The sequence below is a fragment of the Battus philenor genome, unplaced genomic scaffold (assembly GCF_028537555.1).
Source record: "Battus philenor isolate CCGP_79_NKW_IND1 unplaced genomic scaffold, ilBatPhil1.0.hap1 SCAF_21, whole genome shotgun sequence".
Taxonomy (NCBI): Eukaryota; Metazoa; Arthropoda; class Insecta; order Lepidoptera; family Papilionidae; genus Battus; species Battus philenor.
Window position 1 is genome coordinate 1,764,079 of NW_027181684.1, and position 18,259 is coordinate 1,782,337.

At 34.5% G+C, this 18,259-nt stretch overlaps 1 protein-coding gene across 1 annotated transcript in view; it reads right to left on the reverse strand.

Annotated features, from left to right (window-relative positions):
• Positions 1–3,101: 3,101 nt before the first annotated feature.
• The window catches only part of LOC137923247 (cytochrome P450 4C1-like), a 31,753-nt gene continuing 16,595 nt past the window's right edge, over positions 3,102–18,259 (reverse strand). Inside the window, exons 7-10 of the mRNA XM_068766441.1 lie at positions 9,126–9,194; positions 8,038–8,206; positions 5,045–5,218; positions 3,102–3,263 (exon numbers count right to left, since the gene is read on the reverse strand). Of these exons, the coding sequence (XP_068622542.1) occupies positions 3,106–3,263; positions 5,045–5,218; positions 8,038–8,206; positions 9,126–9,194 (570 nt within the window). The 3' untranslated portion in view covers positions 3,102–3,105. The remainder of the gene's footprint in view (positions 3,264–5,044; positions 5,219–8,037; positions 8,207–9,125; positions 9,195–18,259) is intronic.

Here is an 18,259-nt window from a genome sequence, read left to right on the forward strand (position 1 = left end):
TTTGTTATTTAAGCAAGAAAAACAGCGGAGGATGTCCACCAGCAAGGTGAACAGAAGACTTTCTTAACGTCACGCTGAATAGAAGCCACTACCAAACGAACCTGATGGAAGGTTCTGGATAAGAATCATGTTTAGCAGTAGGCGTCTTACGGCTGTGAATAAAGATGATAATGCTTGTCTTATTGTCCAAGTGAAGTAAATAGTTACAATAGTTTTACCGAACGGTGTTTTTGCAGCTTCATCGGAATCTAGTTGAGATAAAGGATCTGCGATCTTAACAAAATTTATTGGCACGATCGTATGCCAAGATTATCATTATCAGTAAGAAGATGGCGCTTTAAGAAAAAGGATTGAAATTCTCTTTAAAATCATCAAAGGTATCGATTCATTACAATTAACTTTAAATTCAGATAATATCGCTGCAAAAGGCGGAGATAAAATAGAAAATTTTTGGATCTAATTTGTCATCTCTCGTGAAGCTAATCTCAAGGGTAAATTTATCAAAGTACAGTTATATTATTTGAGTAAACTTTAGATTTGAGATTGTCAAATAACAAAGTAAACAAAGGATCAATCAGAACAACGCAAAAGTTAAATTACGTCTCCTCTTCTGAAGTATTTTTCGCTTGTATACTATATATGCGTATATACAGGATGATTAATTTATTATATATTTTAGTTGTATACATTAAAGGTGTAAATATAATGCTTCTTTGCTATCAATTGTTTGGTACACCTTTTTTATATAGGGGTAATGGAGTAGGCGTTTGTCTTCCATCTCACCTGATGGAAAGTGTAGATCAGAGTTCCCCAAACTTATTTGTGTCGTAGACCCCTTGCCATGTTTTTCCGTGTTGGGTAGACCCCCTACTTACCTGATATTGATTTCCTGTCAATATCTAACTGTAGTGAAGTTTAGTGTTAAAAACTTAAAGTAAAAACACATGTTAATTTATACATTTATTAATTGATTGATTTTCTTAGCACTTTCCTTTTCAAGATTCAGGAAACGAATAAACGTATTTGTCCCACATTCGTATTTATAGAGTGACGAATTGAACAAGTCAATGCAAGATAGCGAAGCTCTGTGACTGCGACTCTCAGGTTTTTACAAGTTCAAAATGTATTGCGACCACAAAGCGAATACCTACTTCCTACAACTTACACAATTTTAAAAACATATAATATAATAATTTTTTTACTTCATAGGTACTTTTATAAATAATGTAAATGTTTTGATATTATAAGATAGTATGATGTAAGTAAATAGGTACTATCAGTGTATGTGTTGAGATCCACTATCGTGGACACCCATTTTCATTTCATGGACCCCCAATTTTTTTTCGCTGACGTAGACCCTTTGCAGGTTACCATAGACCCCTAGGGGTCGATAAAGACCACTTTGGGAATCACTGGTGTAGATGAAGATGAAAGTGATACACGCCCATCCAAAAGTAACCTGTTCACTCTACTCTTAAAGGCTCCAGAGTTCAACTTATCAGGAAAAATAGACCCATACAGGTTGTTCCAAATCTTGGCGACTCTCACCAAAAACGAGCTGTCAAACCGTTTAGTTCGACTTTTGGGTATGTCAACAACGTATGGATGAAACTTTCGCCTGCGCCTAGTAGCCCGATAAAGGAATGGAGATGGCTCAATCAGTTCGAAAACAGCCTTCGAGCACTCTCCAAAGTGCATCCTATAAAAAACCAATAAGCTGGCAACTCGATATATATAAATAAAAAATAACGTATTGATAATACCGTTTAAGAAAGTTTTCCAAAACTCGTATTATTACATATTAAAATGAATTATTGTTTACTATATATCGCTACAGACAGAAAAATAAATTAATGTAACATTTTCAAAGTGATCTCTATCTTTTCAAATATATTTGCTGACAAATCTGCTTCACATTTACCCCTTTAAAGATATTACACTTCTAACTAATCATCCTGTATTTAATGGCTCTAAAAGTCAATATTAAGTTTAACTATAATATCGCAGTCAACCGGTTCCTAAAGTTGCAGTTAAGGCTGTTTCTCATTTAAGTTAACTTATTTAAATTCAACTTAGCAATGCTTTAACCGCTCTGATCTCAGTTGGCTTGGACAAAAGTTTACTCATAGATGTCGCTGTTACATTACTCCGTCGTCCTTCTTCATGAAACACATTCTTTGGATATAAGCAAGAATGATTTTACATGGCCCCCATTATTGGGGACCTTTTGTTTATCCCTATTTTAGGAAGAACCAGGTCTTTTTTTTGGAGTATAATAATTTATATTTTTTTTCAGTAATTTGTTTGTTGTTGATGTTTCTGGTGTTATGCAGGGGAGGTGGTTGTGCATGTAGCAAACCGCTCTACCCGAGTAGAGGAGAGTAGTGCAGATGTTGTGTATGCTGTTCGGAATGGCAGCGTGGGCCAACCAAGAAGGGATCCAAATCCTCCTTCGGTTCACCTACATTGTTGGCGGTTAGATACAGAACAGATATTGTAGTGTGGCGTGTAGCTTCTTGTACTGTTATGTATAACGCGATGTCCTGTGCAGTGTCGCAGGTGCAGTGGTAATTGGTGCTGTGTGCCAAGCGCTTGCAATATTGTGGCGAGAATTCTGTGGGAACCTTGTCATAGGCGTGATGAATACGCCTTTGGGACGTCTCTTGGCATTTGCTGAGATGCGGGAGGAGTAGCAAGAAGCACTCACTATGATGAGATTTCTATGGGAGGAAGTCGACTCAAAGTATATGTCTGAGCAAGCCTCAAAGAATTCCAGGATCGTGTATTTAATTTTCTCCTTCCATACATCACCTCATCTTTCGCTCTTTTCGTCTTCCTTCCATCACAGTTTCTTTCATACTTTTATCGTTCTTTTCTTCCTCCATACATCACCTCTCTCCCTGTTCTCCACTATTTCCTCACTATCACAGTTAGAGCTCTACCTTCTAATTTATCTATTATTAGTATCATATATATTTTTCCTGTGCTTTTAATTATTTTAACAAGATATTTGACACTTACTCGGCCTTATATATTTGTTTTAACCTCCTGAATGTACAAGAAAGATGTGCACAATAAAACACTGGTCATGATATAATCTCTTTACTACCGCGGTATAAATTTAACCATAATCGGGTCAACGGGTCGGAGTACAATGTCAACCGTGATCAAGGGCCTGTATCCTTTCGTCTTCGGGGCCAGTTTGAAACTTCGACAGATCTCGCTGAGAGCACACTTCATCTCCAACATCGCAAACCTTTGACCTGTGAAACAATCAAAACATTATTCTATTTGGTTTAGAAAGATCGAAGGGATAAAAAGGTAGAGAAAAGACCTCACTGCACGAACATGATCTACTGACAATGTATGGCCATTTTTCTTTGTTATCTATTTTTGTGGGCGTCTCTTTCCCCCCTAACTTGTGTGGGACAGAGACATTACAAATTCGAATAAAATTAATTTTTCAGTTTTTAATTTACTTTTACATTCTTCTTTTGTCTTACACATTATCTTTTGTTCCTTTTATAAAATGATCTGTCATTCTTCGTTTACAGATCTCTCTTATATCTTCTTTCTTCCTTCATCTACGATCCACACTCTTTATATTTAATTTATATATTTATATTTCGTTGCTTATTTTACTATTTGGCACTATATTACTTTTTTTTATAAAAATTCTCAATACTTTTTTCTCTTGTACTTTACACTTGATCTATAGCAGTTGGAAAACACTGGGTTCAGGCCTCTTTCAATCTTTCTATTGGAAATCTCGCGAGGAAGCCTTTGTTTAGTAGACTTCTTCGTTTGGAATGATAATGATAATAGTGTTTACATCACTTTAACCCTTAGTAACCTGATTTACAAAAGTGTTTTTTTTAATATTACTGTGTTTGCTTGAGAGTCTAGATGAAGGGAAAAATAGATTTTTTTTAATTTCGTCGGAAAGAATATTATACAACAGTTAAATACTTACAGCCAACCTATAAAAAAACAAATAGTAATGTGAACATTCGGTTTAAAAGATTGATATCAAAATTGAAATTCTAGGCTATTAAGGGTTAAGATGATAATATATCAAGTGAGTAGTGATAGCACAGATGTGATCGTCGATCGCGGATTCGATTCCCGGAGCACAATCTTATATAATTCACACTTGTTGCATTAATTATACATAATTGCCACTGCTCACATGTTTCCAGGAGTATGAACAGCAATGCGATTGCCAACCCGCCTGGCATGCATGGCAATTATGGTATATCCCCTCATAGATATCTCTAAAAGTCTATGCAATCCTACCAAGTGAAAGTCATCAAGAAATCAACACAAGATTGTACGAAGTGCGAAGATCTATGTGAGAAAATGCTTGCTTTCAAACAGTTGAATAGCTACAACAACACTTAAGAAAGCACGATAAAATTAAATTTCCAATCCAACCTTCACTATTAATGTATATTACGATTGCATGTCCTTACAACTTTATCAAAATTTTAAAAAATTTCCCCTAAGCAACTTTGGTAGACGAAAATCAGTAACGTGTTTCATAGACCAGGGGCGGCCCCATGCGGCTCTTTGAACGTTTATATTTGTCTCCGATTGACTGTCGAATTATTTAAATATTTATATTTATATAACACATGTCAGCTCCTGGGAAATGGAAACAAATTACTGGTGTGAATAATTATTATTATTATTCCACCATAAAATTAGCGAAATCCAAACACCGATCATAATTAACTGAACGACATCTTAAGTATTATTAGGAGTGCTGTCATATATGTGTGCCATTATATCTAACTTCAATACACGTTTTGTACTTTTGTTATATAATTTAAATAAATATGATTTTAGTAGAAAATATTCGTTTGAGTGTTTTAAATACGTATTTAATTGCGGCTCGCGAATAATTTCAAATTTCGAACAATGACACGAACTATCAAAAAGGTTGACTACCCCTGGTATAGACTATCACACACACATGCTCATACGCACGCACACATTGTATGTATAATAAAAAGAAAAATAAATAAATAAATATGAATGTAACCTATGCAATTCCTCGGTCCGGCGCTGAACGGAACAAAAGCGTACGGATGCCGTACTTCACCGTTGAGGAAACGTTCCGGAATGAACGCTTCCGGATTCGGATAGATGTCTTCACGTCTGTGTAGATCGTAGATGTGGACTAACACTTCTGTACCTTTCTTCACTCGTATATCATCTGCGGAACATAAAACCTTTTTTAATGGAGATATACTTTAATTAAAAAAAAAAAAAAAAAACACAATATTTTTTTATCCCTAAATTTAAACACCAGACGACTAAGCTTTTATTTACTATACTAGTGCCTTCAGTTCAAACTGTATTCGTTCGACGCTTCATTTTAAAATATAAAAAAATCAATTAACGCAAATGTTGTATAGGTTCTATTTCTTCTTCATCAAGACATACTTCATCTTCAAAGATCGACATGATGAAGTTCTACGTTGCCTGCATCCAGATACTTCCCAGGACTTAAATATGTCATATCTAATAGATTCAGGCGTTACCTTGCGGAAGTCCATCCTAACTAAGAAAGGGACTAATATATAGCTACTTCCGCTATGCAGCAGTAGTCGTGTAATTAAGTACACCGTCCAGTGCCAAACACCGAGTCTCGGTGTAACTGTGTAACATCTCCTGAGGATGTCCCGTGGAGGGGTGAAGCATGTGTTGAGTGAATTAACAGTGGTAGTTGTATTTCGCATTGTTTACCGCACGCGCATCTATCAGCGGGCTGGCGGGCGGTGCGCTTCATTGCACGACTTCTGCTACATAGCGGAAGTAGCTATATATTAGTCCTTTTCTTACTTAATTATGTTGTCAGTCTACCTAGTGAAAACCTTTCGGCCCCGCCGATGTGGTAACTGCCACTAAAACGAGCAATTCTTTGGGCTATGTCGGTGATCTTGATTCTTCTCAACCTCTATCAAGTCCTAGCCTTCTCTATTGATCTCTGACTGATATTGATCCTTTTCATGACACCCGTAATATATGTCATCGAATGTTACTGAATTAACTATAATATAGTATTTAATGGAATCAGGCGTTACCTCGCGGAAGTCCATCCTAAGTAAGAAAAGGACCAATATTTTGCTACTTCCGCACATGCAGTGGTAGTCGTGCAATGAAATGCACTGCCCGCCAAATTACTGAACACGTGTTTCACCCCTCCACGGGGCATCTTCAGGAGTTATGTTACACCGATAAGTGCACAGACTCTGTGTTTGGCGTCTGTGTTGTTGAGTAATTTGGTGGTGGCGGTTGTGTGATTCGCATTGTTTGCCGCTTGCGCATTTATCAGCGGACTGGCGGGCGGTGCATTTCATTGCACGACTGCCACTGCATGTGCGGAAGTGGCTAAATATTGGTCCCTTTCTTACTTATAATATAGTAGCCATCTTTTTCTTTACTTTCTAAACTTTCAATGCTGTCTAAAACTGCCAATTAAAAGTTTTGTTCCTTATTCACTCCATGAGACAGGCCGTGATTTGTGTATTGTTTTGTTATAAAATAGATTGTATTGTAATATCGAATATTAAAGGAATGAAAATTATTATAATTAGTACTAAAATATTGTGATATTATGTTTCAATATACACAGATGGCGTTCGAAGCGATATGTAAGAAACGCCACTAGAAGTTGACAGACGTTTACGTCACATATCATTTGGTTTGGGCAATCGTTCCAGAACATTCCGCTCGATTAAGTTAATCTAAGTTTTTGACTTGATCTAAGTGTAACAGCCCAAGTAAAAATCCATCTCTCGAGGACTCTAGGGCACGGTCACTTTGAATATTCGTCGAAGCGTACTAACAATTCAAAGGCCTCAAAAGTCGGTGACAGTTGTATGTGGCGATACGAAACAAAATTCCCGAGAGGGATCCGTTAAATAAAAAGCTTCGCCATATTTTAGATAAGTTTAGGATAAGCGATCTGCGAACGTGTGTGTTCAGGCAGAAAGAAAGGTATACCAAACACATATTCTCATGTCTTTTCAGATTACAATTTGATATAGTAGATAATGCCCCTTATTAATAATAAATATATATATATATATAATGATTTGAATAGAAAATGCCATCGATATTTAACCATTATTATGAGAAGAGACATGAGGGGGAAAAAATTGACTGAACTTAAACTTAATAGTAAATATGTTATTAAGTACATTCATATTAAGGACGCAAGCACTAAACTACCGATATATATATTTAATACTGTGATCAAAAACTAAAGTAAATTTGTTTATAAGATATTACTTCTTTATTTATTCTACCAAAACAATTTCATTGCCTTCAAAATAATCCACGTGACAAAACGCACTTTTGCCACCGCTGTTTACAGTTCTAGAAACAGTTTAAATAGAGCTTGCTTCGATTTGGTTTTTATCTTCATAATCATGTCAAAACTGCATCCCAGCATTGTCCTTTTGCGTTTGCTGAATATCCAGAAGACGCACGGAGGCAAGTCAGGCGAATACGGTGGTTGCAGAACGATAACAGTTGAGTTAATGACGCTTTTTTAAAAAATGTGCTATTTTGGCGCCAATAGAGACAGCTTTGTTTATATACTACTATTATTTGTTTATATAGTTGCATGTTTGATAGACTAACTATATATATATATATATATATATATATATATATATATATATATATATATGGTTTAGGTTGACCCAATTAACGTTTTTTTTTTAACTTTGATGACAATATTAGCTATATTCAATTGTGTCTTCACACTGTTAACCATTTTGGCTTTTTTTTCTCTTTTACCCCTTTTTATTTTACCTTATTTACCTCAGGACTCATGGGTCCAAATAGGTGCGTGTGCGTCTGCGTGAGTGTGAGTGCAAGTGTGAGTGTACGTGTGCGTGTGGGTGTGCGTGTGCGTGGGCACGAGTGTTAGTGTGCGTGTGCGTGTGCGTGGGCGTGTGCATGTGCGTGTGCGTGGGCGTGTGCGTGTGCGTGTGCATGTGTTTGTATATATATATTATTTACCCAGCATAAAGTCTTCGGTGATCCTTCTTCCAATGAAAGGTACACTGGGGTACAAACGCAGTATCTCCTTAATGGTCGCCTCCAGGTACTTCATCTCGGCCAGATCGGACCAGTTCGGCGTTCTATCGGAGTCTCCGAATATACTCTTGCATTCCTCGTATATTCGCTCCTGGATTGGGAAAATTATAATTACGTCAATAATCACAGATTCCTGAAGTGATCATCTAAAGTGATGAACACAAGGATTCCCGGATTTTTAGCTAGTCCTTAGAAAATTAAAGTTAATAAGTGTTTTTACCAATAAATTGTAGTACTCCTTTTTAATAATTATTATTATGAAAGTTATAAATTTACCATTACCATTATTTCCTATCAATGTTTTTCAAACCAATATATAATGTAATGTTTTTTAATAAGATTTACTTTTAAAAAATAAACTAAACAAAGTTTCAAAATACATACTCTACATGTTTTTACTGACACGACAGATAACTGTAATATTAGTTGAATGAAATATATCAAAATTATTATAAACTTTTTCAGTTTATAATAATTTTGATATACACTGTTTGCGTTCACTTTAAATAATGTAATTTAAAAAGAAAACAGTATTAAACCAATGCAAAAACATGAAACTGAACTATTTATTTTCCATTCAAAATACAGCGCCATCTGTTATCTGCTATAGACAATAATGTAGATAACATACATCAAAAATTTATTACAACATTGTTTTTAGACTTTTTCATTACTGTAATGTATAATTTTCTACTGCATTTAATTTTTTTCTTTCTTTTATTTATAATAGTCTCGAATACTAGACTAGACTAGTTATAAAAGGAATTTTACATTTTTATCTGATATTTCCACATTTAACCCAATTTCATTCGAAAAATTTAAATCAAACGACTTTATATAATTGGCGTACTTCTGTGATTTATTAAATGCAGTCATGAATCAATTTAAGAAATATCATTACCTATTAATGTAACGTTTAATCTTTTCAAAAACTTGTAATATAGTCATCACTGTAACATATCTAATGTAACTATCTAAGTCAGCTAAGACAAATAAATGTTCCAACTCACCTGAACTTCCTCGTGGTCTGCCAACAGCATCAGACCAAATGTAATTGCCATTGCAGAGGTGTCATGTCCCTGCATAACAATTATCAATTAACAACATAAAATAATAACACTTTTTATAAAACGCCTAAAAATAAAAATAAAATTCTTTTTACTTTCAAAATGACAATTTCAAGTTGCAGTGGACAGGAAACACGTAACACACGGAACCGATGGACGATGATGATGATGATCTTAAGATTTCGAATTGAGACCGTTGCCGCACTTTTTTTAAATACTACAGAGTAATAGTGCAAGAACCAATTAAAAGTAATAAAAAAGGTCGAATAAGATCTGGATTATATTTAAAAATTTACAATTATAGTCTGTGGCGTTTATTAGAACGCACCCAAATTCATTATCTATGAACGCATCTGTTTTTCTACTCCCTTTTTACTTTGTACATCTCACTCTCTCTGACGCGCCGCGCTACCGAACAGACGCGTCGCTGTAACAGCTGTACAACAAAGGAGATAATTGTAATTTATGAGATTCTTATACTGTGATATTATATCATACGTTGTAACCATCCGGTAAGTGTTTTACATCGGATCACGGGACGAAGGGCCTATACTAACAATCACCCCTCATATTTTAACAATTATAGCAAAAAAATGGTTCAAATTAGGACTTAGTCATAAACGAAACAATCAAAATGTGATACACAAACATTGTGTACTATATCTATGATGTTATGGGCATTGTGGAAAAGAATAAAAGGCGACAATTGAAAGGTATATGGAAAATGATAAAGAATTATATAATTCGTGAAGAAGGAATGAAGAAAATTGAGGAAGAAAGCATGAAGTGTGAAAGACGAAATAAAAACTAAAACTGAAAAAATTATTAACTCTGTGACAAGAGGCCCCAATAACGGTGTCATAAAAAAGGCTATGAATCCGCTTTCACCCGATCCTATTGCAAATCTATATGAAAGACCTATATCAAACAGTGATCGTTCTACAGCTGAAATGATGTTGATGAAAATAAGTAAGAAAAGGACCAATATTTAGCCACTTCCGCACATGCAGTAGTAGTCGTGCAACAAAGTGCACCGCCCGCCAGCCTGCTGATAATTGCGTATGCGCAAACAATGCGAACTACACAACCGCCACCGTTAAATCACTCAACACGTGTTTCACCCCTCCACAGGGCATCTTCAGAAGTTATGTTACACCGATTAGTGCCAAACACGGAGTTTATTGTTTGGCTAAATATTGGTCCTTTTCTTACTTAGGATGAACTTCCGCAAGGTTACGCCTGATTCCATTAAATATTGATAATAATAATGATATAAGCCTTCAACTGCCTTTCATGATCTGCATTTATAATAACTATTAATGTCTCATTTCGTCAGGACCGAATTTTAGACTCAGGCATCATGGACCCGAGGCCACGGAATGTAAGTTTATAGGGGCAGAAAATTTTGAAGGTCATTGAAAATATCGCTGAAAAATCGAGAGCGTCTTATATATAATGTGTGTTTAAACATATATACTAATTAAAACTATAAAAATTTGGATGATAAGTATTTTAATACGTTAGACATTTTATATTGGATTTCACAATTATTCAACATAGAGCGTCAAATAGAAAATCATTTTTAAATAGAAGCGGCGAAATGCTTTGTCCGACAAATTAGTAAATCCGTCACTGAATTTCATTGATTAATACTTAAACTTATCAGGATGATGCAGCCTATGCTTCTCAAATATATATGAATGTAAAAAGGACCCTGATGACAAGCTGTTTCGAATCGGTCTATTTTTTTAATGGCGCCCGCTATTGGGGACCTCTTGTTCCACCCCCTATTCACAATATCTATCATTCTGTTCTTCATTCCATAATTCAGTCAATTTTTAAACTTTTTTATTTAGTTCGACGCGTACGGAATTTATAAGGATCAAAATTAGAAATTGAAATTTAAACACCTTCCCGTTATCAGATTGATCTGAAATTTGGTACACACATTTAATTTAGATGACAATACAATATAATAAAATCAATGACATTATAATTCTAAGATGGCCGCCGATACAAAATGGCGGATTACATATTGTTCCTTAACCCCCTCAATATGGGTATCAAATAAAAGGGCTACACTAGTAAAACACAATGATTATGTCAAAATTTAAAATTCAAGATGGACGCCGTTCCAATATGGCGGAATAGGTACATATTTTTCCACAACCACCACAATATGGGTATCAAAAAACCGTTTACCTTAAAAGTTTTTTAAATGTATTTATTCTCTTCCGCTCTAATATACTTTCGTTCATTCTCATTTACTGCAGTTTAGTTTATTTATACAATTTATATATATCACAGCTTTCATCATCCATTAGAACCGGTCTATTGGAAATCTCAATCACAAATAATGATCATCTTGTGGCTGAGATAATGATGATATATTTTAGTGTAAAATAAATTGCATGGTTTTTTTATTAATTCTACTTGTATCGCTAAAGTTTTTTTTTACAATTTTTTTTTCTCTTTTACTAAACGCAGATAGATCGGAGAGGGTTGCCGCTATTTGATACAGATCTTTATTCTCCCAGCTGCGAGACACGACACACACAATTTTTCTTTTATGGGTAAATACAGCTAAAATTTATACATATTAACAATATAATTTGTAAAACACAAAAAACAATAAATAATAAACAACAATAAATTGCATAGTTTACCCAGACAACATGTTTATATCTTTTCTTTTGACTAGACTCAACTGCCAAATGACACTAGCAGCTTCCGCGTGTTCAACAGACAAAGTGTAGATGGCGCTGATTCTTAAACTTTTTTATAAGTAAAGAAGAAATTCTAACACTTCCCTGACAGCCCCAACTCGGACCAGTACACTCTACTGTATTACAAGGTTAGATATACACGGTAATTGATTATAGGTAGGCTTTTAAGGGATGAAGGTATAGCTCATTTGCCAGCTGAAATTTGAACGCATTTACACCGATTTTCGATCACCTATTTAAAGTGATCACTTTAAAATATATGACATGAATTAATTTTTTATATTGGAATGCTATATAAAATAATATAAAAATATATATCGGCCAATAACTGCTGACAGTATAAATTTTGCAGGGATAAATAAAAATTATTATCAATATGTTACAATCCGTAGATCAAAAACGCTTTTTATTGCTTTAATATTATTACGTTATATATAATAATAAAATTTTATATATGTATATATTCACCCATTAAAACTTGTTTTACTTATGTGCAATCATAATGAAATGGCTATATACGAGTATACCCACGGCAATATTAGAAAGTCTACAAATACGTTGCGGTTGCGCCTCTTGAAGCGCAAAAGAAACGTCAAGGTCTCTCGAAGTGCGTCAACGTCGCTCGAAGCGCGTCAACGTCGCTCGAAGCGCATCAAGATCTCTCAAAGGATATTAACATGTCTCGAAGCGCATCAACGTTTCTCGAAGCGCGTTAATGTCGCTCGGATCGCATCAATGTCGCACGAAGCGAATCTCAACGCTCGAAGCGCATCAAGGTCCCTCAAAGCACATTAACATCACTCGAAGCACATTAACGTGTCTCGAAGCGCATCAAAGTTTCTCGAAGCGCGTCAATGTCGTACGAAGCGCATCTACGTCGCTCGAAGCACGTCAACGTCGCTCGAAGCGCGTCAACGTCGCTCGAAGCGCATCAAGATCTCTCAAAGGATATTAACATGTCTCGAAGCGCATCAACGTTTCTCGAAGCGCGTTAATGTCGCTCGGATCGCATCAATGTCGCACGAAGCGAATCTCAACGCTCGAAGCGCATCAAGGTCCCTCAAAGCACATTAACATCACTCGAAGCACATTAACGTGTCTCGAAGCGCATCAAAGTTTCTCGAAGCGCGTCAATGTCGTACGAAGCGCATCTACGTCGCTCGAAGCACGTCAACGTCGCTCGAAGCGCGTCAACGTCGCTCGAAGCGCATCAAGATCTCTCAAAGGATATTAACATGTCTCGAAGCGCATCAACGTTTCTCGAAGCGCGTTAATGTCGCTCGGATCGCATCAATGTCGCACGAAGCGAATCTCAACGCTCGAAGCGCATCAAGGTCCCTCAAAGCACATTAACATCATTCGAAGCGCGTCAACGTCGCTCGAAGAGCGTCAACGTTACTCGAAGCGCGTCGACGTTGCTCGAAGCGCCCAACGTTGCTCGAATCGTATCAACGTCGCTCAAAACGCATCAACGTCATTCGAAACTCCTCAATGTTCTTACCCGCAAGTATTAACAATTAAAAATAAAAACATTTGATGCTGACAATTGAACTGACTACTGAAACATATTGGGTCGAGTGAAACAACACTTGTCTCTAAAACTGATCATCGACGTTGAAGTAACTGAAAAAAGTCTGAGTTATAAAGGATAATGGTTATACGTTTTGGTTTTGGTTTTGCTAAAACACGGGCAATAATCTTTAAATATATAACATAATTATATATGTGTGGGCGCCCATATAGTCATCTAAATTTATGAGTACTACGAATGATATAAGAACATCAGTGCATAATAAGCATCGGTCGAATTAATTGCGTTCCGCTAATATTAATAATATTAATTAGTGCACTACACGTATGTACATAGTATCTAAAATTAATTAGTTTCTGCATAAATTATATGTATTATTTTGATATCATAACTAAGTAATTATTAAAAATTATTTAGAAGTTCGCTAATAAATTTTTGTATAAGAAAATAATGTTCTGAATAGAACAAAATTTTGTTTTTTTTTTTTGGACAGGATAAACACCACTGCCTTAGTGTTTCATCTTGGAACTGTTGTATCACTGTATTCCATTTTGAAACATCCATTACTAATGCTTAACAAATTTAATGTTATATTTTAATATTTTAATCATCAAAACTACATTCGTAGCATATTTTGTGCTAATGTCATTGTATAAAAATAAATATGTAAGAACTTATTTATTCATATAAAATTAATAAAAGCAACCATGCCTTCCATTAGGTCATATAATATATATATATGTATAGGATGATTGTTTATATGTACATAAGTTTTAAAGGAGTAAATGTATTATTTATTAAATATAATAAATAACATATGGATATGCCGCGTTCCTTTCAGCGTAAGTATCAATTGAAGCCTTTTAAACAAAGCAATAAGATTTCCGTTACCCTGACAACGTAAATCCTGACAACCTTGTCGCTACGGGGCAATATATCGCCCCTAGTGTAAAGCCTGATTGTTTTGTAAGTTAAAAAAAATAATATGAAGTAGTCATTTCGAAATATGACATATTAATTTTTTTTTAAATGAATGCGACAGCTTTGTAACTTCTGGCAGTACAGCCTCCAGGAACATACAGTAAACAATAATTTATTTTAATATGTAATACGAATTTTTAAAACGACTTTTATTACTTTATTATAATTACGTTATTTCTTATAACATTTCTTGCGTAATGTATATAGACGAAGTTAATGCTGAAAGCATTTTCTACAACCGTTTAGGTATTGCACAAATATATCAATGAAGGTAAGTGAAGTAAATAAATATATACAAGAAAGTATAACGAAAAACCTTATATAAATATAATGTAATACATACTTTTAAATATATATTTAACATATTTTTCGTTTCAGCCCATAGACTTCAGTAAAGTATAGATCTCCCCTAAAATATATCTGTGGTAGATATACCATAATCACCACGTTTAACACGAGATTGGCGATCGCAGTGTGGTGCTATGGTATGCAGAGGACGCTGCTGTCTATCTTCTTGAAATTTATTTAGGAGTAGTAGCAATCCTAATCAAATCCAAAAAAAAAAGCAATCCAAATCCTAAATGCAAATTATATTAGATTCTAAATAGGAATTTGAACCAGCAACCTGCGGTCGATAACCTTTTAATGTCTCTTGGTACATTATTAAATGTGTAAGATTTCACCAAAATTATTCCAGTGTTAATAAATCATACATCAAAAGGCTGTCGGATGGAAAAGTTAATCAGCGCGGTGTTTAAAATTACAGTGAAAAATTCTCGGAAAAACATTAATATGCAATGAATAATAAATCATTATGTAAAATATAAAAGAAAATGATTGACAAGTTACATTTGACTTTGTGTATTAAAATTATTATTGTAATAATTTATTACTTGGTTATACAGAGTGGACCATGCATTACATTATACTATGAGTTAAAACGAGATGTATATATGTTAAATATATATTTTGAGTAAGAAATGGACCATTATTTCGCCACTTCCGCACATGCAGAGGCAGTCGTGCAACAAAGTGCACCGCCCGCCAGCCCGATTGTTACACCGATTAGTGCCAGCTCGTGTTTGGCACTAATCAGTGTAACATAACTCCTGAAGATGCACCATAGAGGGGTGAAACACGTGTTGAGTAATTTGGCGGTGGCGGTTGTGTGATTCGCATTGTTTGCCGCATACGCATTTATCAGCGGGCTGGCAGGCGGTGCACTTTGTTGCACGAGTACCACTGCATGTGAGGAAGTGGCTAAATATTGGTCCTTTTACTTGCTTAAGATGGACTTCCGCAAGGTAACGCCTGATTCCATTAAATATATATTTTAAAATACGTGTTATATGTTACCTATATATGGTGTTTTTTCATTCTTTCCTTTTTACATTCGATTTTTTAATGATAATACTTGTTTCATCTAACTTTAATAATTTATTTATACACCACGACATGGTTAACGGGCAGAAAATGCTTTCAGCAATAACTTTGTCGACGTATTGTATATACGTAAAAAGTTTTAAATGTAATTACGTATTAAAATTATTATTTGTTTACCGTCTGTCCCTGTAGGCTTTACTGCCGGAATTTAAAAGCCTGTCGCATTCACATAAGTAAAAATTAATTAATATGTCATATTACAAATTCATCGCTTTATAATATTTTTGTTTTTTTGCTTACAAATATACATTCACCCTATTAAAAGTTATAATTCGCATATATCTTTGGCGTACCTTGCAGTGGGAATACATAGGTTGAAATGAGATATATAATTAGATATATTATATATGTTGTTAACAGGGGGAGGTAGGTATCTCCCGAGTACGCATCTGACCTTTCTTCGATGAAATATATGTGATTAGCGGGCACAGGTGAATTACCATGAGGAATATGATAAGCCAAGAGTGACTGAAGGTTTATTTACGTATGTATAGAGTATTAACAATTCACACGACCTATCGCAACGGCAGCGACCACATTATGGCGTCCATTTAAATTTGCGTTCGAATTTAAAATTCGAACGCGCAAGAATAATTTATCATAAAATTATTTTAGCCGTGACCAGAAATACAGAGCGGAAACAACAGATATTTATTTTTAATGAAGCCAGCACACTATGTCTTCTTAGTTAAAGATGTAAGATATATTACATATTTTTTACATTTTTTAATGTGCAATAATCTTTATATCTTTTTTTTAAATATGTTAGAAATAATAGTGCATTCGTTTAATTATACATAATAATTTGAACAGAGTATACAACAATGCGTCTACCAAATTTTATGGTAATTGATTATGGAAGTTAAAAAGTTGCAGAGTCATCTAGTGGCGAGTTTTAATACTAAGCATGTAAACCTTGAAAAAATACATAGTAATTTTTATATTTATGTTGTATAACGATTTCTTATATAACACACGCGTTGCTGTTATATATCTAATTACAAAATTGAACCAAATGACAGTTTAGATAAGTTAAACTGATATAAAAAACATTTCAAAAACCTTTCCGGGTAACAATTTACAAAATTTCACGGCAATTGTATGTATGATTTTTTGAATGTATCGAGTGTAGTCAGACGGACACACAATTTTATATATATATATATATATATATATATATATAGGTAACACAATTAAATTTGTACGACCTTGTGCAAATATATATCGTCTAGATTTCAATACCTGCCTTTTTTATAAAACCCATCTATCTACTTAATTGTTAATTTATTTAAACTTGAGGATAATTTTAGAGCGCTTGCAAAAACAATTATATAAATTACTAGTTAGACTGGTGTTCACGCGCTGTTTTATGCATCTAATTAAAAATCTGGTTGCATCTTTGATACCTAAAATATAAACTGATGAAAAATAACTCTTAGGAATATATCTGAAATTTAACCAATTTTTTGTCGAAGATTTTATGTATGATTTTAGAATCTATCGAGTATAGACAGATAGATAGACACATATTATTATATTTTATATATAAATATATGTATAATTCACGCACACTAATAATTATTAATTTAATTTTTGGGTTATTTTCACTTAATTATTTGTTTATTTTGTATCAAGATTTTTAACCGCTTCACAATAACAGGCGTTAGGTTACAGGTACAAAAAAGTTAGCTTATAATTTTTACTTCTGTAATTGATATTTAGATTATTGTCCTATTTATAATAATTCATTTAAAATGTTATCTATATACATAAAATCAATGTGTGTCTAACTATCTGTCTATACTCGATAGATTGTAAAAACCATACATACAATCTTCGACAAGTTTTGGTTAAATGTTAGGTATATACATATGTATAACATAAGACGCCGAACGATTTATTCGATAATATTCGATCAGAAACTTGAAAGCGAGTACAAGTACATACTTACCTGTATGATTAAAGTTCGATTTCTTATCTCGACGGCAGTACGACAAGAATATTTTTTTCATTCATTATCATAAAACTTTAGTAGCACAGCCAAATATCATTGGCGAATATAAAGCTCAACGAATCCGCTGACTTGGTCACTTGGAGCGAATGGGATCGAATCGGAGCGTGAAGGTAGCGTACCTGGAAAAACCGAGGGGTCGAAGACCAGTGGGTAGACCCAGGTATCGCTGGATCGATCGCGTTGAGGCAGACTTGCGCGAATTGAATGTCAACCAATGGCAGACGATGGCGCAAGATAGAGGAAAGTGGAAGTCTCTCGTTTCGGAGGCGAAGACCCATTTTGGGTCACTGAGCCAGCGGAATAAGTAAGTAAGTAAATATCAGAAAACCTTTTGCCCGCTGACAATTTTGTGTTATTACAATCTTGTTATAATATCAGCAGA